We start from the raw sequence: 22,017 nt of genomic DNA, 5'->3' as shown, positions 1-22,017 counted from the left end.
TACCTGGAGAGTAGGCCTTTGAGGTTGTTTTGGCATGCTCCAGCCAACAGGCTGTTCAGACACTTAAACATATGGACATATTTCTAACACTACAAAATTCCCCAGACTTCGTAGCACTCTAAATGTAAGGTGTAACCAAGGTCTAAGGAACATCAGCAGGCAAAAAGGTGCTCATCTTTCAGAGGGCGTGTTCAGACATGTGCTTTAATGTGTAGTACCCTATTCTACTGTGCATTAAAGTGGCATGTAAAAAACTGTGCTATGCTCATGCACGGTAGAATAGGCTACTGCGCATTAAGCGTCACCTAAAAAGCATGTACTTGCGTTACTGTGCATTTAGTGCTGCCCAATCCACATTTGTTTAGTACCTCATATTGGAAGTACTAAATGTAATGATCATTAGGAAAAGTGCATTATTGCATGTGTACACATGCCAGAGAGAATTAAAATAAAAAACCACAGCCACAGTATTGGAAAATCAGTTTGGACCCAAGGCTTTAGGTGCAGCAAATGTTCCAGACACATTAATTTTTGCCTTGAAATCTGCTTCTGTTCCTCATTATGTGCCATCAATCTATGAATATATAATGTCACACAACAAGCCTGATGCAGTATATTTAAGACTCAAGTGGAATGAAGATGTAGGGTTCAGATAACAGACCCCCAAAGCAAATCAGCAATTTAGAATATTCAAACATCTACAGCTGATCTCAGCCTGCATCTTATAAAGCAAAAGATCATTTTTCGTCTTCACTCAGCTCCCTCTCAACTTAAAAAAAAATTAAATATACTGCCAGCAGATACATGTTGGAGGCACAGGCAGTGCTTGGTCACATGTTTTGACTGTGTGCTATTATCAATTCCTTTTGGCAAGAAACTATAACCAGAGTTAATACAGTTTCGAATACAGCACTGCTGCCTTTGGCAAGTATGTGCACTCTTGGGTATATACCTAAAGAGTTCAAACTGAAACCTTCCCAGATTGTGCTCTTACAGCAGGCCTTATTAGTGACATGCAGGATTATAATATTGCTTTTGAAAGATATAGGGCCTCTCCCAAAGTCAAAACCTGTTATAGTGAGACGACACACCTGACATATAGAAAGAGTCCTGTTCAGCAGGTATAACTACTTTGACAAGTTTGGTATGATTTGGAAAGACTTCTTAGAATGCTTTGGTAATTAAATCATTACTCCCTGCACATTTCTCTTTTCATCTGCTGTTACTCCTGCCTTCTTCCCTCCCTCTTTTCATTCCTTTTCTTTTATTTAATTTTTGTCTTTCTTTTCCCCTTTATTGATTACTGATTATGACACATATGTATGTATTTCAGGTTGATATGTGCAATTGATATATATATATATGTAATTCTGATTTTTGTTGCAATTAAAAATCAATACACTTTTTTTTTTTAAAACCACATTGAACCCCCCAAAAATGTTAAGAATGAACTAAGGTTTCAAGAGTGATTAATTCCCCCTGATGATAGCTGACATATGACAATTTTATCCACAGTCTGTATTTTCCCCAACATACTCCCCGCCATTGCAGTATCAAAGCACCCTTGTCTCTCTGGCTTTTATGGCACACCATGGGGATTTTTACTGTTGGATGCTGCATGACTTTAGGGGAGGGTCCAGCATGGATGTACTTGTGAAGCCTTCTGGACAGATGTTTTATGTGATCGGAGGGGATCTGGACTTGAGAAGCAATACACCCCTTCCAGTCCAAGTTTCCCTTTACCTATGCACAATTGGGAAAGTTAAGGGTGAAGTGATGGTCTTGTACAAAGGGGTTTCTGCCCAGGATTTATGGACAGATGCCACTGCAAAGTTTCTCCTTCCTGCTTCCACAGGTATTGATGGTTTCCAGCCCTGTTTTGGCTCCTTCTGGTCCATAGAGCTGAAGTATGTACAATTATTATAAGCCTGGACAAATTTATGAAGTAAACATTTCAAAGATACTCCTCCCCTGTCTTACCTATGATAAAGCCATTCTGATAGATTAATAAAATACTGCCAAACATTTGAAAAAAAATAAAAGAGCAATACATAAAAATAAGGGTATTATCTGGTGATAATATAAAGCAGTTGTTAATAGACTTAAGGTCAAACATTTGCCAGGATTTCCCTGTAATCCCAACAGTGTGGTCTCCCACCCCTGCTTAGCCCACAAGCAGCAATGGCAAACAAGTAACACACTGCAAGGCAATAGTGTACATCTCTGCTTTAACTTTTTAACTGCCATTGGCCATAAGCAATGTTGGAAAGTCCCATGGGAACACTGCCTGTGAGCATGTGGTAGGCGACTACTGTCTTGAAACATTTTTCTCTGGCTCACTGAGTTTCAACTGGAGAACACAGTAAAGACTCTAGTCTTTGTCTCTAGTTACCATGTTTCTGCTGGAGGGCAGATTTATACGTGAAACTGAATTAGACAAAATAACAAAGGGTTCTTTCATTCATCAACAATCCTTAAAAAAAGGCAAGTCAGAAGAAGGAATCAATTTAACAAAGGGTTCTTTCATCCACCAACAGTCCTTAAGGAAAAGGGAAGTCAGAAGAGGGAGTCAACTCTGATTCTCTGAAGAAGCAAAGAAACCGTCTACAACAAAAACTAGAAGCAGGACCCTGCTGTCCAATCCAGCAACTTTTGTGACCAAGGTATTTGTAGCAGTCCCTTGCCCCACTGCAAGCATGGATGGTGTTGAATGTTGTACCAGTAGCGTTCGTGTCACCCAAAAGTTGATTGCATTCCCTCAACGCTTACTAAAATGCTAACCACACCCCACCTGAAGAACACCTGTAGCCCAATTTCCCTGTCACAGAGCATGCAGATGCCCTGCTCCTTAGAGCAGAAACAGCTAGGGAGAGAACCCTAGCAGTGAGTGAGGAGCTCAGCTGCTAGTTACCAGGGCAGCCAGAGTAGTAATAAAGAGGCACAGGTGCTGGTTGCTAGGGCAACCACTGTGGGTCAGCTGACTGGAAGGGGGCAGGGCCTGACCTGAGTTTGTGTTGACAGTTTACTGTTTACAACCATGGTTTGGGTGAGGCTATTAGGGGCTGGAGGAGGCCTTATAGGGGCTCCACGGTAGCGTGGGGACCCCAGTGCCAGAGAGGCGGCAGCATTCAGGGGTGCACCAACCCCAGCCCTGAGAAGGGGAGCGGAGAATTGGAGGCCAGGTAAGGCTGAGGCTGCCTGAGCCCAGCAGGGGGGTCTAGACCCTGAGGAGGAGAGTTGGGGCCAGGCACTGCTACGGCCACCTGAGCTCCAAGGCTGCGGTAGTTGATATATTATCGAATACATCAATGATAGAAGTTGAGACGAACTTGGCGTGGTAAGGGGCGCTAGGGGAAATCACAGCCACCCCTATGACCCCGCTCCGTGACATTCTCATTAACTATCTGGTAGGCTAGGGTAGTAATTACACATAAACTGGTATAAGCGATTGGAAATTGGTTCGAATCTGTAACACAACAGGACTAGAGACAGAAGTTACACATAAACAGTTTTAACTGATCAAAAACTGGCTTAAAGCTGTAACAGAACATAAGTACAGTCCACATAAACCAGTTTCAAAATGGCTGAAACTTGTTTAAGATAAACGTAGCTGAAAGCAGTATCAGACTTAACTGATTTGGGTCAAACCGGTTTATGGAACTTCTGTCCCAGACTCCTTCCTGGTTTCAGTTAAATCAGAGTCCCTCAGCATCCTAGATGCTTGTCAACCCTGGACTGAGTGAGGTTGGGCTGGGCTGTCTGCTCCAGACAGCAGGGCTGGCCCTGCCCCTCTCCTACCTAGCTGAAGCAGTGAGGACTGGCTGAGAAATAGATGGAGACTGAAGCCACAGCAATGTCCACCTGGCTTCTCACAGCCCCCCTCCCCCAAACACTGCTTGCTGTTCAAGCAGGGATCCCCCCCTCCCTCCCTCTCCTCTCCGACAGCATGGAGCCCAGCTTGCATCTGGTCAGGGTCATGTCACTCCCATGCTAACTAATACTGAGAGGTGTCTGTGAGTGTATGTGTGTCTCCATTTTCACTGGGGCAGGCAGACAGAACAGTGTCTGCTTAGGGCTTTGTGGAGCTAATCAACAGGTTGATTAGTAATGTCCCTTGTTCCTTCCTTGGAAAAGCTGTTTAAGAGCTTGAACTAAAGAGAGGCTTTTGTTTTCTTAATGAGCTAATAAACCTTGTGTTATCAGCACCCCGCTGGCTCCCTCGCCTGTCAGGTTTGCTGCAGACAGTATGAAGAAGCAGAGAGTGCCTCAGAGTGCTAGCCAGGGCCGAGGTCTGGCAACACTGCCGCCCTTTGAGCAGCAAACTGGGAAAAGCCTGATGAAGGCTGCTTCTCCCTGCCACTCCAGGCACACCCCAGATGGCAACTGTGTAGGCCAGGGTGGAGGTTTAAACCCTCCCCATATCAAAGCACCATGCCAGGGCCTCACCACAGCCCCTCAGCTCAGCATTGTGGAAGTAAAGGGAGGGCTGGTGTAGAACCCCCTGGCTTCTAGCCTGAGCCAATGCAGGCATGTACCTGCATCTCTTAATTTAAACATGAATGTCTATCCACCTCCAAATAGGTTCAAGCTGTGCAAAGATTGAACCAATTCAGCTCAGTATTTTTTAATGTCTGTTCCTAGCCCAGAAATTCAGTGCACAAAAAACACTTTGAAAATGGCCAACATTGGTTTAAGATGAACTTAACTGATTTAGGCTAAATCAGTTTATTGAACTTATGTCCCAGATACCCTCCAAATTCAAGTTAACTCACAGTCCCCCAGCATCCCAGGATGCTTTGCATCTCCCCTGTAAACTGCCTGTTGCAGAGTGAGTGGGTTAGCCTTGACCCAAGCTGTCTCCTGCAGGTGAGCAGAGAGGTGTGCTCTAGCATCCCTCAGCTTCTTGTCTGGGCCACTTCAAGCATGTGGTTACATTTCTGGAATCAAAAGCAAATGTCAGTTCACTTGCTTATCAATTTAATGTACACAGTTTAGACCAACCTGTGAGGATTGAACTGATTCAGTCTCCAGCTTTTTGACTGTCTGTACTTAGCCATAAAGTCAGTCCCTATAGCTGTTCTTCTTATCTTTTTTAATGTGTTGTAAAAGACATGTTCAGATTCTCCAGTCCAGTGCAAATGCCCAAGATTACATGTTCAGCACAGTCAGGCTCTCAACCAACATACAAAATCTCCTCTGTGAGAGGGCAATCCTTGGGGAGATACAGGGTAGATTGGAACAAGTGGACATGGTCAGCGTGCCTTTGTGACAGCTATGGCTAAAACTCCAAAGTAACATTAGTAGCCTAAGGGAACCATCTTCAGATCACAGGACACCACACGAAAAACAAGATAAGGTGGGTGCAAAGGTGACCTCTGCACTCACAAATACACAGGGCTTTACTCACTGAAACTGCATTTCACTCTGCTATTTTTTCTGTTTCTCATCATCTACTTCTCATCGTCTACTTTTTTTGCCTTGTAAAGAAGCTGTGGAATTTTCACTCGACTGTGTAAACACTGCCAGGGCATAATGGTAAATTAGAGGGAGAGGGAGTGGCACCTTGAGTTAGCTCTTTCATCATTGAACAGTGACTCTCTTAATGTGCTATTGCTCAGGGACCTGATACAACGGAGGCTGCACATTATTAGGGCAAGTTAATTATTGATTTGAAGTCCAAATACTTAAAGTGAACTCCACGACTGTACCCGGAGTTCATGAGACAAACTAACTTCTCCTTATTTATTTTTATTCATGGGAGAAAGGGGAGAGAGACGGTTGAGGCTGGAAGGTTTACTTGGTTCTCTGTATTCAAAAACACTATGGTCCTTTTCCATTTGGGGCCAACCCAACAACCTGCAGTTCCTGCTTGAGAGTTACTATGTGTTTCTGATTCTGCTGGAACTCCAAGTGAGAACAGAAGACACATAGCATCTCTCAGGAAGTACTCACAACTTTCAGGGTCAGTAAGAGGTCAGACCACAGACACTACCACTGGGTTTTCAATGGCTTCTATAGCTACCAAGTTAAAAACAAAATATTGCAAGTCATCCAAAACAGAGTACTAAAGCTACAATTGGTAAAGATCTAAGGTAGGGGTGTACAATTATTTTGGCTGGAGGGCCGCTTAATTTTTAGTGTGTTGTCAAGGGCCACAAAGGTAGCTCTGCCCCTTGACAGGAGTCCCACCCCCTGATTGCCATCTTGGGACTGGAAATCCCACCCTTAACCCCGACCTTTGCCACTGGAAGTCCCTTCCCTTACCTCCAGAAGTACTCTTTTGGGGAGGGGGTTTTGCCATCTCAGAACCAGAAAAAAAAAATCATATATTAAAAATCAAACTTCTGCTAGAACATATTTTAATTTTATTTCCAAAAATATTTTTCTCCTGATTTATGCATTTTTGTGTAGTGTATAGAGGTGATTGCATAATAGCTCAAAATAAGGTCTTACTTTAGCATATTGTGTGTGAAAGAGTGGGTAGGATATGGGGTTGGTGTGGGTCTGTAGAGGGGTGTGGGTGTGTGTGCGCATTGTGTGTGGAGTTCTTAGGGGGGTGTGGAGTTTGTGGGGGGATGGGTGTGTGGGGGGGGTTTCTGGAGGGGAGTGTGGTATGGTGTGATTGACATGTGGGCACCCTGCCATAAGCCTCCACCATCTATGGTGCACAACCCCTGCCGTTGCCAGCAGCACCAGCAGATGGAAGACCCTCGGGGCGCTTATGCTCCACAAAAGGCAGAGCTGCATGCATCTCCAGCTAAGTTCTGGGAGCTTCATGTGGTAGCACGGAGCCAGCCTGGCCCAGCTCAATGGTGTGCAGCTCCCTACTGGAGTGCCAGGAGCTACAGGGAGTCATGTATCATCAGGCCAGGCTGCCTCTGTGCCTCCACATGGGGTTTGCAGCACTCCAGCAGGAAACCATAGGTGGAGGCACAGAGCCAGCCTGCCCTGATACGACACCATGCAGCTCCTGCCTGCAGTGCCAGGAGCCCCACACGTTGGCATGGAGCCAGCCCAGCCCGGCCCAGACAGAAGGCACATGGCTCCTGGTTGCAGCACCAGGAACCCCACATGCTGGCACAAAGCCAGCCCAGCCTGCCCAGTGTTGCATGTTCCTGGATGGAGTGCCAGGAGCTACACATGGCAGCACAGACCCCACCCAGCGTGACTACACATGGCCACCCACAGCTCCTGGCTGGAGTGCCAGGAAACAAGGGGAACCACAGCCAGGCCAGCTTTGTGCTTGCACGTGGGACTCCTGGCTGGAATGCCAGGAGCCCCATGGGAGATGGAGGCACAGAACCGGGCTGGCCCATCCTGGCAGTGTGCAATCTCTGAAAGGCTAAAACTCCCACTGGCTTTCAGAGGGGTAGCCACAGAATGGTAATTATTGCCTTTTGGAGCGGTCCCATGGGCTGGAAAGAATGGCCTGGCAGACTGAATCTGGTCCATGGGCCATATTTTGTCCATCCCTGATCTAAGGGGAGAGATCCAGTAAAAGAGCTAAAGTGAGACTGAGATGGAATTTAGATGTCTCCCCTGCACTTTATCTCTTGACAATTTAAAATGTAAATAATACAGGTAGGGTTTTCTGCACATGGGGGATGAAGCTTGGCCACAGGCCTCTGTGCTGGCCTGCCCCACCTTGTTCTACCATCAGGGTTCCTGGGAGCCACAGTGTTGGTGTGTGTGTGGGTGTATGCACACGCACCCCCCGCATCCTGGACTTCCTTACCCCGTCCCATATTTCCTTCAAAATAATATGGTCACCCTAATTATAGGGCAAGGATATAAAAGATAATGACAAGCTGGCTGAATATGGACCACAGAGCCGTGTCATCCATCCATGGGGATTCTGGAGGAACCAAGAATTCCCTGGTGGAGCCCACCACAGGTTTCAGGGTACAGAGCCCTGTTCAAGATACATTTTGACAGTAAAGGGGCCAACAATGGCTAAGTTAATCTCTACAGCTCCTTTGGCTGATAGTACTGTTTGCCCTGCTGCTGCTGGGTCCAGATCCAGCCCACAGGGAGGCCCATGGTCTGGATCCAGCCTGAAAAGCCAAGTAAATTTGCTATAGAAAAACTGTGTCATCAACATTTATGTCACACCATGCACATGCATCGTTCTGTTCAAAAGGCACAGTCTGTCAAATACATAACCCTTCCTTGAGTTGTGTTTATCTAGTACATTCCAACGCTTTCAACTTAGTTTCCTAGCTGATTATTTGTATGGCTGAACAGGCAAGGCTGAAGGTTTCAGAAGCAATGCATCCTAAAACCAAATTTTCTGTTTTCGTCTCTTGCAAGGACTGGTCATTGCAAGCAGCAGGAGGTATAGATTCTTCCCCCAACATACATTAGTAGTGAAGCCAGAGCTGACATTCCAAACACTATAACAAGAGATCAGTTGATTTTACAGCACACTTCCAAAGCTGCTAAGCTGACAAACACGTACTATGTTTGTCTCTAGTTGACTATCTGGCAGCAGAACACCAATGACTCATGGTTTGCTATTTCATAAGAAAGTCTCCATATATCACCCCAACTCTATGGCTCATAAGCCCTGTAAGTTTATATCCTCATCTGTCTGGATGTGACATTCACACTTGCATCTTACATAGGGTTAATTGGCTTTTTAGCCACTCCCCTTGCACCAATGGCCAGCCAGCCAAGTACGTGGTAGTGCTAGAGCAAGCAGCAAATTGGTGAGCTGCATCTGGGTACTCAGAGTGGTCAGTGTGCTGTGGTTGCATCCCAGGGAATAGAAGGGGGTGCTGACTTGGGATCAGCACCCTCCCACCCCTGCCCAGGGCAGTAGGGTTTAGGAGGTTTGAAAGTTTGCCCATGGAGCAAAGGAGTGGGAATGGTGTATTTTGTGATGCTGAAGGAATAAAAATAGAGGGCTTTATCTCCCTAGAGCAGACTAACAATGCCCTGGAACAACCTGACTAAAACAGATGAATGATGAAAAATGTAACTTTGTGTGACTTAATGGCATCACAGTGTACACATGCAAGACTTCTCAGGGTATTAAATGATTCTGCATCATTGCAAACTAAACTACATCTGTTAGTTAGCTGATACTGATCCGACTGCCAATAAGTAGCCTGGCAGCTTGTAGAGCAGCATCTAGCTTGTAGAGCAGCTTGTAAGTCTGCTGTGGGGAAGGGGCATAGGTGGGTGGGAGAAAGAGAAAGGGCATGGGGGGAGCAAATTGAGGCCTCTGTGGTGAGGGAGGGAGTGGGGCAGGGGCAGGCACTGCCCAGCTGGGGAAAAGGCAGGGCACAGGGAGGAGCTGCGAGTGGCTCATCCAGTGGGCACTGGGGTGTGTGGCTCCTGCTGTTGTGCACACCACCAGGGGAGTCATGGGGGGCATGTGCCCCTGCATCTGTTTGCAGAGTGACGGTGGGCTTCCACTGTGGGCTGGGGCCAGGGGTGGTGCAAGGGTCTTAACCATGGGGAGGCTGAGCTGCACTCAGGGCAGGTGGAAATGGTGCTGGGAGGGGGATTATGGGGGGGATCAGGGCTACAGCCAGCCCAGAATATGCCATAGTCTCCCTGTAGTCCCCACTCCTAGCACCACTGCCACCTGCCCTGAGTGCAGCCCTGGCCCAGCCTCCCACTGGGAAGAGCCCAGCACCACCCACCGCTCCAGCCTGAAGCAGCAGCCCACCCTTGGCCTGCACACAGATCTGGGGGGCAAGTGCCCCCTCTGCCTTCCCTGGGGATGTGCACAGCAGCAGGAGCTGTCCCCTCCTCCTGTGCCCCCCCTCCCATGCCCCCCAGATGAGCTGTTCACAGCTCTGTCCCATGCCCCACCCCAGCTGGGCAGTGCTTGTCCCAGACCCACTCCCTCCCTCCCTCTCCATGGGAGCCTCAATCTTCCCCACCACCCCTTCACTCCCCTCCACCCCTTCCCCCACAGACTTACCAGCTGGATTGTGCTCCCCAAGCTACCAGGCTGGCTGCGTGCATGCTGCAACTACACGCACGCACGTGGCATTTATCAGCAACAGTACCAGCCACACCAGCCAAAAAAAGTTGATTGCCAATAATGTCAATCTTCTTTTTATCAGTGCTGATACGATATGGACCAATGTATTGGTGTACCTTTGTCCATAATCCCTCATTTCTCACTGTGTTCCCTTAATTTCTCTGGGTCCATTTTTGTTGTCTTACTTTACATCCACTATGTATCCTAACTTGTAAGTAATCCTATTGAATAAGCTATTAAAAATCACAGAATAAATCATGCAGGATAGTACATTTCCACATAAGAAAATACAGCAGATTGGCACTCATTTTAAACAGAAAACAAAACATGACTACTTTTCTTCTTGCATTTTTCTAATCTTACTTTTTGTAAAAAATCTAAAAATATACAGTGTTTACTTGCATACTACACATACCTTTTCCTCAAAAATCAGTCCTCTGAAATTGGGGTGCATGTCTTAAGCAGGGAAGCTGACTTTCCTTCACTGAAATAGAAGTATGGAGACACTATGCTCGAATAGCTGCCAAAATGACTGCCACTTCTCTCATTGCCAGTAAATAGCAGGTTTGGAGTTCAGTGTCCCAGCTGTTCAGACAAAACTACTGTTAATTCCTTAGCAGCTGTGAGAAAGTTAACACCGTAGCTTGTGCCTAAAGCAGCTACTGAACTGGCTGGGGCAACTGAGTTGGTGCATGCAGCCAGTCACGACTGCAGAAGACATTTTCCTCCTACATTCTGCCTTTCAAAAACAAAGTGTGTGTCTTATTGGGGTCATATGGTATGTGAGAATGTATGGCATTTATTCCCCAGTCCTCAATGACACAGAAAGGTAGGAAACTAAAATGTAAGTTTCCTTAAAAAAACCAGTCAAGTAAGTACATATTTACTGGACCTAATTTTATGTATAGTATTGAATCTCTCCTTTCTGCTATCCCTCATATATTTCCTAGCAGACATGCAGAAAGTTTGCCAAGTAGGTTATGCCTGTTTTTTACTACATTTTCTAAATCTGATTTTAAAAAATTCCCCAAAAGCTCACTTAAATATTTCCATTGATTAAATAATTTCTTGTTTGATTTTTTTATTTTGATGGGAAAACCAGATAATCAATTATTCCCACAGCTTCCTTACAGCCTCTTCTGCTTCATCTACATTGTGCTTGCATTTGTAAGTGGCAAGAAGTCACCCAGGTCATAAGGCAAACAGGGACCACCAAGGACATGGTGTATATAAACCCTATGTACTCCCTAGGGAGTACAGGCAGTAATGTCCCTCTCCTCTCCAGGTTGGCTTCCTATAGGGCTTGTTCATGTGCCATATGGACTGTTTTCTTGCTACCCACAATACAAGTTACATGCAAAATGTGGTCCCAAGTATCTCTAATACTTGCTTTCAGGTGCAGTGACACATGTGGGATGCCATCAGGATCCAGTGGAGCACTCCATATACCACAGAAGCCCAAAGGAGGGAGTTGTTGCATAATGTGCTGGGTTATTGGCAATTGTGATGTTATGCATTTAGGCATAGAAAAAAAAAAAGTCTGCAACTCAACTTCCTTAGGATTGGAGGGAGAACACAATTGCCTTGCATGTGTTAGAAAATGGAAATACTTTTCAAACCATAGCCTGTGTTATTCCAGAAAACTTATAATATCATTTAAAGGAAGTCTAAAAACTCATCATTAGACCACTACATTGTCAAACCCTAATTATTTCTGAAACATTAAACGTGCCAGCATTCTTGTGGAAAAAGTCTAAGAATCCAAACATATAATAACCACTTTTTTGACAGAATGTGTACCACGTTGGAAGTTTATTGAGTTTTCCTTCATCTAGAAAGTAAATTGGAAGACACTGAGTCTCTTTGTCAGCTGCCTGAATAGACACTGAAATACAAGCCAGTTTCCAGCCTCATTCAGCAGGATACAAATTAATTATCTGGATGGAACTGCACAAGAAGAAAATGAAAAAAAAAAGAACCAACTCCACAGGGACAAAGCCTAAGCCAACAACTGAGAACAATTTTCTATATACAACTAGCTTTCATCCTCAGGTACTTACAAAGGTCCTACTCTACACAAAATTTAATACAGTCAAGACGATCGCAGCATAAAAGTGATAACTGTAGGGAACAAATAAGACGGGTGTCAGATTTCTCAGCAGGGCATACAATATTGTAAATAAAAAATTAGGTAAAGCTATACAAGAAGTACTCAACAAAGATAAAAGAGGTAAGGAAACAGCATGAAGGCTCCATGGAGGTGTAAGCTTTATTTCATCTTTTTCTGGCTCTCAACTAGAATTTTATAAGTAACAAAGTTATATAATTTTACTTTTCAGAAGTTTTTGTGGAGCACTGATCCTACTAAAAAGGAAGAATTAAGATCAGCTAACAAAGCATAGCCACTGTGTTAACCTTATCACATAGCTGTGCTTTCCCATACTACCTGAGGGACAAAATGCTAGTAGTCATGAAGTGAACCAAAATGTGTAGTGACTTTTCAATATTAACAAATATCCATAAACTGACAGAGCTAAAAGAGTTATGGGCCAGGCCAACTTCAATATAATTTCAATGCCTACCTTCCTCCGGCTTTTTTGAAAACGCTAGCAAAGGGTGATAATGCAAATGTTCACTTTTAATGAACAGAGAGATTAACCCAGTGTTAACCCAGTACACCGGAGAGGAGATAGGGATGAGCAAGAGCACACTGAAAATTATTCTGATTGAGAGCTCATCATATGTTGCCTATGTGAGAGAGTTTTAATGAGAGCTCAGTTCTTTTAACAAATAAACTAAAGGCTGCCAAATTCATATCATTTTTGGATTACAGAGTATTTAAACAGGGGATTCAGAACTGAACAAAAAGAGGTGGGCACAATGTCCTTAAGTATTTTAATGAAGCAATTTCTATATTTCATAAACAACTAGATTTCTCAAGCTTATTGGCAATCTTGGGCCAGGGCTTATGGTGTGTTAGGATGATGCAAAATAAAAAGAGAGACAACAAAGAGGATGTAAAAGGTTCCTTCTCCATCCCCACCCCCATGAAAGCAGTAGGGCGGAATTTGTTTCTAGCACTCAAGACTGCTCTTCAGCAAGGACTTGGCTGTTAAATGAGTACATATACTGCAGCATCAAAGCCTCTACTCAGAGCCCACCAGCTTACTAGCTCCTTATCCTGATATCACCAGGTCATGTTAGCTGCTGCATATGCTTCTCCTTTTCAGAACAGAGGTTAAATAATGTTCAAATGCACATCCCTATACCAGAACCAGGGAACCAGGCTGGGAGGGTTCCTGGAACAGAGGAAATACCTTTCACTGCTCTTCCCCCTGCTGCTGGCCAGCACAGAATATGGCCTGTTTTACTATTTTTATTTCTAACTCAAAGTAACAAGACGTGTATACTAAATACTGTTGACAGAGGAGGAAAAACTAAATTTACCTGGCTGATCATAGGAAGCCCATGCTAGGTTTTCTCCACATTTTCCATTAGCAGATTCAGGGCTGTGTTTGAGGACTCTTGTGCTAGCCAATGCTTCTGCATACCTAACAAAGAAATCCACAAATTATATCACATACCAGCGAGAGAGAAGCACCAGCTTGTATGGCATGCAGAGGAAAAAATCAGAGTAGAAGGTGGGGATGTTACAAACCTGTTTCTGAATTTCCACATACCTATATGGTAGTGAACATAGGCAGCAGAAGAGCAGCAAGGGGGTGCGGGCTAACATGGCTTAGCCCCTTATGGCAGGGCACTGCTTGTGCCTGCCACTTTAAGAGCCCAGCCAAGCAGCCAGCAGGCGCTTGATTGTGGCAGCCATTTTAGATCCCTGGCTGCCTATATAAACAGAACAGTTCACTGCTAGAGGTGCCCAGAGCTGAGGGCCTGGAGTTCTGACTGGCTGGGAGGTGAGGCCAGGGCCAGCATAGCCAAAGGTCCTGGGGGGGCCACACCTGTAAGGGGGAACAGCTCAGGGAGCTACGTAGCCTAGAATGAAGGCAGAGTAAACCACCTGGAGAGATCCAGGTGGGGTTCAGACTAGAGGATTCTGGGGCCCAGACGAGCCAATGATGTTGACAGCAGTGGGTGCCATCTGCGAGGCTTGGGCTGCAGTGTAGGGGAGGAACAGAGCTGCAAATAGTGCCACCTGGCATCAGGGTAAGAAATGGGCAATCTCCTGCCTAACTAACCTCTTAGATAATAAGGCATGGCAGATGAGAAGGCGGGCAATTGGCCCAGAAACAGGTGGGTGAGTCGTTGGTAGACTGGCCCCGAGAAGGCCCCGTTACACTTTTCCCCCACTCCCCAAAACACAGGGCAGCAGTAGGGCCACAAGGCAGACTGGCCCTGGGCTTCTACAGTAGAGGTGTAGAGGGGCACATGTGCAGTGGTGAGGGAGGGAGTGGGGCTGGGGGCTGGGCAGGTGCTGCACAACTGGGGCAGTGAATGGGACTGAGTCGCAAGCAGCTTGTCCAGGGGACACAGCTCCTATGCATACCCCAGGAGGACATTGGGGGGGGGGGGGCATATGTCCCCGGATCTATGCAGGGCAGGTTGCTGTTGCAGGCTGGGGCTACACTGGACTCTTCCTGGCAGGGGGCTGAGCCAGGCTGTGCTTAGGGCATGTGGCAGTGATGCTAGGAGGAGGCTAGGGGGGCTTCAGCCACCCCAAAATTCACTGTTGCCCCCCAAACCTCACTCCCAGCACTGCTGCTGCTCACCCTAAGCACAATGCGGCTCAAATCCCCTGCCAGAAAGAGCCCAGCACAACCCCAGCCACAGCCCACAGCAGATCCAGGGGCACATGCCCCCCCCCGCCACTCATGGCTTTATTCCAGCACCCACTCCAGTTGCGCAGGGCCTGCTCCAGCCCCACTCCCTCCCCTCCACCCACAGCTCTTTACCCTCCTCCTGCCCCTTCCCCCACAGGCTTACCTGCTGGGGAGGTGCACACGCACGTTCAGCCCTGTCAAATAATTTTTTCTCCCTCTGCCTACGGTAATAGATGCACTGAAATATACCCAGGTTGAGAGGGCATGAGGAAGGGAGTCCCTGAAGAAGTTTTTGTGAAGAAGTCTTCCATGGGAACATGACTCACTACGGCATATGGTCTGGAGATAACAAGAAAGCACCAGCCTCAAGTCCTTGAAATCTGTGGAGATTTGGAGGAATGTAGGGGCCCAGACTGTCTGCTACTTCTATAAGGAAAGAAAAGGAAGAACATACAGGAAATGCCATTAAATAACACACCCTGGAGGGCTAACTTTCCCCACAGGAACCAGGTGCATAGGGGCATTATGACATGGGATCTGGGTTTTCCATCTGCCATGGAAAAACTCAGACTTTCTCCTTTTAAAGGAGGAAAACCCAAGAAACTGCAGATTTCCCCTTGCAGGCTAGCAGAGTTCCAGCCTACATGGGGCTGTTTGGAGCTGGGGGAAGTGGGATGCCTGGGGTGCCACACTGCATGTGGCAGCCAGGCAGCAGTGAAGAACAGCTCCCACAGCTCCCTGCAGGTAATTTTACTTCGGGGGGGGGGGAGGGGCAAGGCAATGCAATGGGGGTGGGGGTGCACAAGCCACGCAGTGTGGGAGCAGGGAGGGCACAGACAATGCAGGGGGGGGTACATGCCCCCCCAGATCTCTGTGCCCACAGTGGGGCATGGGGCTGTAGCCAGGCTGGACTAGCTCTGGGCAGGAGCCACCTCTGCAGCCCAGAAGATGGAACCCAGCACAGGAGGGAGTGTCACACTACCATGGCCACCGAGATGAGGTGCAGCAGCACAGAGTTGTCTCCCACTGCTGCCAAGCGGGCAGGGGGCAACTCACCTTGGCAGCCATGGCAGTGCAGCACAGTACTCTCTAATGCACCATGTTCTAACATGGAGCTGCAGAGGCAGCTCCCGTCCAGAGCTGGTCCATCCTGGCTACAGCCCCTCACCACACAGTGGGCACAGAAATCTGGAGTGGGGGGCACATGCCCCTCCCTACATGGCCTGTACCCTCCCCACCCCCTGCCACATCATCTGTGCCCACACCCTGATGTGTTGCCTGTGCCCCCACAGCCCAATTCCCCACCTTCTTCCTCATACACTGGGGGGCAGGGGGCATCAGGTCAGGAGGTAGAGGCACCAGCAGGGCTGGGGGGGTGGGGAGGGCTGGTGTTCACGGATGAGGTGCACTGGAAGAGCCAGGGGGCTGTGTGTTGGGAGTGAGGAGCACAGACAGGATTTGAGGGTGGGGGGTACTGCAGGTTGCGAGTGAGGGGCAACAGCATGGGCAGGGGCAGGGCACTGGCATATCAGGGCTCCTCAGCACTGCAAAACAGGAGAGGGGACAGCTGCAGCTCTGATAAACAAAGTAGGTAAGGGGAGCTCTGATTTCTTTTTTTCCGCCGTGATAAAACCAAAATCAAACACCAAAATATATAGGTATTTAGAATTTATTTTATTATAATGATTGAGGCACTGGTAGGCTTCCAAACTGCTCTAAAATTGTAAATATATCAATAAAATATTGTGTCCAATAGATAGATATTACACACACACTAGCGGCATTTCATTTGTTTGCAGAAAAACGTGGATTTTGGGGGGTTTAATAAGAGAAGTTGTGATTTTTTTTTAAAGAGAATTGGGGATTTTTTAAATAGAGAAAAGCAGGATCCCTGTTATGACTTACGAATCAGAACACAAAGAATGGACAAATATACAACTGTAGCCACTTTAAAAGGGGAGAGGGAACTACTGCTTGGGTGTAGACAACAGAGGTTTCTTCTGTCAGGTTTGTGTGACCTTGTAGAGTAAGCTAAAACACCCCAATCATGACCCTGGTCAAAGTAAGGTGACACCGGACCAGTGGTGTAGTGCTTAAAGCACCGTACTAATAAGTTCCATTTGTTCTGACTTTTCTTTGCTATCTTCTATATATGCATTTTTCACTTGTCATGAAATCTATTTCCTATTAACGAGGGTAGACATCTCCCCTTAGGGATATTATAATCCAATTGCATGCTCTTCCACCCCTGCTGGCTTTCCCCACCAATGCAAGGATGGGCAAAATACAGCCCATGGTTCCTGGCACTGCTGGGTGCCAGGCAGGCAGGTGGGGTTGTTTCTGCCATGCCAGGCAGGCAGGACTGCTTTCACCCAGCGCTGACACAGTGCAGTCAGCTGTGGAATGGGGTGGATGCCCCAATCCCTGGCTGGAACCTGCTGCTAGATTCTACAGCTGATGTCAGCAGCACGGTCCTTAAACGCTGCCAGGACCCACCCAGGGCTGCTTCTACCATGTCAGGGGGCATTCGGGTCAGGGTGGGGATGCTACAGCTCCCAGGGGCAGAGAGGGGAGAAAAAGAGAAAGTGTAGCCCTTGAGAACAGACCAAAATTCATTAAGTGGCCCACCAGCAAAAATAACTGCTCACTCCCCGCCTTAGCTCATAGTTTAAAACTCTTCTCTAACCTCTTTAAGCACCAGCAGTCTGATTTAATTTTGGTTCAGATGGAGCTCATCCTTCTTACACAGACATGCCCATCCCAAAAAGGTTTCTCATAAACTAAGCCCCTCCTACCTACACCTACATACTATGCAATTCTGCCTGTCATTTTGGCCCAGAATATAGAACGAGAAGGACTCCTGTTGATAAAAATCCAGCAGTAGTGTTCTTCTATCTACATTTTAGCTTTTGGGGAAGGGAGGGGAAGAAGGGGACCTGGTTCTGCCTTTCTGATTTTTTGTGTTTGTTTGTTGTGTGTGTGGGTTTTTTTAATATAAGGGTTTATTTGGGTTGGGTTTTTTTTGCTTTTCTTTCAAGTTTGCAATTCTGGTTTCTTTTGTCTATCAATCTTTTCTACATTTTATCTAGGAGTTCAATTTAAAACAATGAATTTAAAATTGTGAATTTTATGGACCAATTATGTCACTTTTTCCCCAGTTTGCCATAAAGACATTGTGGAAGACCAAGTCAAAGGCTTTTTAAATCCAAGTAAAAAAAGGATGGCACCTTCTGTCAGCCTGTTATTGATGGATTCTTTGATAATTTTCTTAAAGATCTTTACAAGGGTTGAGATCAAACTGATTAGCCTGTAGTTCCCTGGATCTTCCTTCTTTCCATTCTTGAAGATAGGCACCACATTGGCCCTCTTCAAGTCTTCAGAAACCTCACCCAAGTGCCAAGAATTTTCGAATATCCACACCAATGGCCAAGCTAAGATGTCAGCCACGTCTTTTGGCACTCTTGGGTGCATTTCATCAGGGCCTGCTGACTTACAGATGTCCAGCCTCTCAAGGTGCTCCTTCACAGTGTCTTCACCAAATGTAGGCGTATGGTCACCTGTAGCCTCATAGTCCTGTGTCCTGTCAGGCAGGGTGATCCCCTTGGGCTGGTGAAAAACTTACGCATAGTAATCATTAAGGAGATTAGCTTTTTCCTGGGAGGCGGTTGTCAGCTGCCCCATTTGACTCAGCAGGGGTCCAATGTTGTCCTTATTTTTCTTATGACTTCCTATGCATCTGAAAAGGGACTTTTTATTGCCCTTGATTCCCATAGCCAACCTGAGTTCAGTTTCAGCCTTGGCTTTTTTCTGGTCTGTTCTGTACACGTGCGGGCCAGTGATACATAATCCTCCTTTAGAGGTACTACCTGGCTTCCAACACTTATAGGATTCTCTTTTAAGATTAAGCAGGTCCATGAGATCCCCATTTAGCCAAGGAGGTTTCCCAGCCCTTTTTTTTACTCCCTTTCTTGCAGGCCAGAATGGTCTTTCCTTGAGCTATTAGGATTGTATCCTTAAGGAGTGACCACTCATCTTGGACTCCCTTCCCTGTCGGATCATGATCTTTCAGGATCTCAACAGCCAACCTTCTGAGCTTTTGGAAGTCAGCTTGCCTGAAGTCAAGGATTTCTGCATTGCTGACTGATTTGCCAGCTTTGCGATGAATAAGGATCGACTTGTGATCACTGTTCCCTTCGATCCTCAGGTTGCTCACTAGATCATCCCCTTCGGCCAGAATTGGATCTAGCAGAGCCTCGCCTCTTGTTGACCCATGGACTTCTTGAGTCAAATAGAGCTCATCAATGCAAGGAAGCTATGTAACCAATCAGATCTGGCTGAATGTTCCTCCCATGAGATGTCAAGGTGGTTGAAATCACCCATGACAACCATGCACCGAAAGCATGCAGCCTCAGCTAGTTTTCTAGAGAATGGGTGGTCAAGCTCTTCCTCCTGGTTAGGAGGTTTGCGATTGACTCCTATGGTTATATCCCCTTCACTATGTTCTCCACGTTGACCCCAGAGAGTTTTGAGTTGCCCTTCTTGGGTGCAAATGTCAGCTAGTAGAGAGGTGTACTGCATCTTGACAGAGAGAGCTATACCCTGACCCTTCCTCTCAGCTCAGTCCCTCCTGTACAAGATATAGCCATCTATACCTGTAGTCCAGTCATAGGTGGAGTCCCACCAGGTCTCCATTATCACTATGAGATCATGTTTGTTATTGCTTAACAGGAGGGCCAGTTCCTCCTGTTTGTTCCTCATGCTCTTGGCGTTAATGTATAGGCAGCTAAGCCAGCCATTGGAAGCCATAGGCTGGAAGAGTCCAGAGGAGACAGGAGAGAGACACACACATGATCAGAGGTCAAGAAAGCAGGCCTCATGAGGAGAGGCTGAGAGACACAGGACTCCTCAGCTTGGTGAAGTGTAGGCTCAGAGGGGACTTGGTGGGAGCCTACAAATACATCAGGGGTATACATCAGGACCTAGGAGAACATTTGTTCACCAGGGCTCTCCTAGGGAAGACTAGCTCCAATGATCACAAACTACTTGGAAGACCATTTTAGACTGGACATGAGGAAAAACATCTTTACTGTCTGAATCTCCAGAGTCTGAAATAGACTCCCCACAGAAGTGGTGTAAGCACCTACTCTGGACACATTCAAGTTGCATTTGGATGCTTACCTTGCTGGGGTCATCTACCCCCAGCTGACTTCCTGCCCCTTGGGCAGGGAGCTGGACCCAATGATCTTGCAAGGTCCCTTCCAGCCCTAATGTCTATGAAATCTATGGAATTTATATTCTGGAATTTCATGTATCTTTATTTATGGCATTTGATATTAAGTACCAAGTCCTAAACTATGAGGAGTGTACGGTATCTGATTCAGTATGGTAACTTTCCATGTTCCTAAACTATGATTTTTTTTTTTTTACTCCAGAGCACAAAATAACATTACCACGAGATATTTATCTATCATAAACTTATGCTGATAACTTTGAAATTATTGTCTCTCTCCACACCACCATGAGAGAGACTCATCTATACAGAATCATCATTTATAGATGTATTGTAGAAGAAAGGCAACACTTCCACTAGTGGGTGTTATCATACAAACATGCACAATTGTTGCAGTATGAATAATCAGAGCCAAATCTTAGCTGATAGAATATTGTACACCAATCCACAAATGTGATTTAAAATCTCACTTTAAGAAAGAAAGGACTAAACTCACTGTTGTGCTCCACCATTTAACGCCTTACAAATCTTTAGTGGGGGAACTCCATGCTTTTTTCTGTAGTCATTGTGGGTTTTTAAGACCTCTTCAGCAAATTGTTTGGAAGCTGAAATAATATAAAATAAATATTCAAGCATTCTATCAAATACAGATTTAATAACTATAGTCACATATATTATTAATAACATACAGTCATAACTATATCAAGGGCTTTAGATCTAACAATTCTATAAGGCATCCTATATTATTTTAAATACCTATCAGTAGGGATGTACTCAAATCACAGAGCCTGGGGCCAAATTTCAAGGATTCAGCACAGCCCTGGGCTTCAGTTTCATGGGCAGATCACAGCCGCTTCCCCAGAGCCTCTGAATGGTGAAGGCAGCCAGCAGACACGTGAGCTGCCACTTCCCCACTGCCTTGGCCTAGCCCTGCTCCCTGCCCTGACCTGCATGGAGGGCAAAATAAGCATACCCTCACCTCCTGCCCAACACCAAGTAGATGTGGGGACTGGTTACTGCTGCCCCACACTTCCCTGGCCAGGCCCCACTGCCTCCTCCAAACCCTGGCCCAGCTCTGCTCCATCTCCCACTTTCTGCAGCACCCACTTGCCATGGGATGGGCCCAGGCCGGCTGGACAGCTGTAAGCTGTCAGGGGTTGGGGGGAGAAATAACAGGGCTGGACCTTGCAGGGATGAGAGGCTGCATGTGGGCAGCCTTCTCACCCAATCAGCACCCAGCAGCAGGGGCAGCAGCCAGCCTGACCCCTGCTCAGGGTGGGAGGGAGAAAAACTTTTTACTTTTACACACAGCTTTGCTTTTTGCCCCCACTCTTTTGTGGGGCTCCTTTTTAAAGTATACTTTACTCCCATTATACTCCATTTAACACTGTACACACTATGAGGGGGCCTCAATATAAACAAAAATAATCAGGTTATTTGAAATACTCTGTATTGTATTGTAATATGATGCTCAAAGAAAATGAAGTTAATCTTTTTATTCAGTAACATTTAATCTACTTCAAGAACCCATTTCCACATAACAGTCAAATGGCTTGATGCCAACATACTTTAATATTGCAAAATATTAAATGTAAAAGGTCACTTCCCTCAACTCTATTAACCAATACTAGGAAAATCTGTGGACCTGAAAAGGAAGCTGAACAATATTAAAGACTGAAAAAGAAACCACAAAGTGAGAGGCAAGATGGGAATTTACTGGAGATATTTTGTTTGTTTTGCTCTGAATATAAATTTGATTTTATTTCTTAAGTGCTTCAGAAAAATTATTGTTTGAATCCTGGTGAGCTTGGGGTTTTCAGGTAGCGCAGAAGGGGCAAGGCTACACCGCAACATTCTGCCGCCAGAAGAGAGAGAGAGAGAAAGAACCTTTAACTTTTTAAATATTTATTATATATTAAATAATATATAATAAATATTTATTATAAAAATATTTAAGACAAACGGTGAAAGTGCAAAGGTATGTGACCCTCAGGAGCCAAGCATGAGATCTG

The 22,017-nt window shown here is 46.1% G+C and overlaps 1 protein-coding gene and 1 long non-coding RNA gene across 2 annotated transcripts in view; one reads left to right on the top strand and one right to left on the bottom strand.

Annotated features, from left to right (window-relative positions):
* The window catches only part of GLIPR2 (GLI pathogenesis related 2), a 34,371-nt gene that overhangs the window by 4,064 nt on the left and 8,290 nt on the right, over positions 1 to 22,017 (bottom strand). The window contains exons 2-3 of the mRNA XM_019539806.1: positions 20,502 to 20,610; positions 13,445 to 13,548 (exon numbers count right to left, since the gene is read on the bottom strand). Of these exons, the coding sequence (XP_019395351.1) occupies positions 13,445 to 13,548; positions 20,502 to 20,610 (213 nt within the window). The remainder of the gene's footprint in view (positions 1 to 13,444; positions 13,549 to 20,501; positions 20,611 to 22,017) is intronic.
* Positions 1 to 22,017, top strand: part of LOC109313347 — a 207,004-nt gene that overhangs the window by 179,521 nt on the left and 5,466 nt on the right. The window contains exon 2 of the long non-coding RNA XR_002102036.1: positions 16,783 to 16,788. This is a non-coding gene — a long non-coding RNA (uncharacterized LOC109313347). The remainder of the gene's footprint in view (positions 1 to 16,782; positions 16,789 to 22,017) is intronic.

This window comes from Crocodylus porosus, unplaced genomic scaffold (genome assembly GCF_001723895.1).
Source record: "Crocodylus porosus isolate Cpor-Errol unplaced genomic scaffold, CroPor_comp1, whole genome shotgun sequence".
NCBI lineage: Eukaryota > Metazoa > Chordata > Crocodylia > Crocodylidae > Crocodylus > Crocodylus porosus.
The sequence above is the reverse complement of the archived record's forward strand: the minus strand, read 5'-3'. Positions and strand labels throughout refer to the sequence as shown.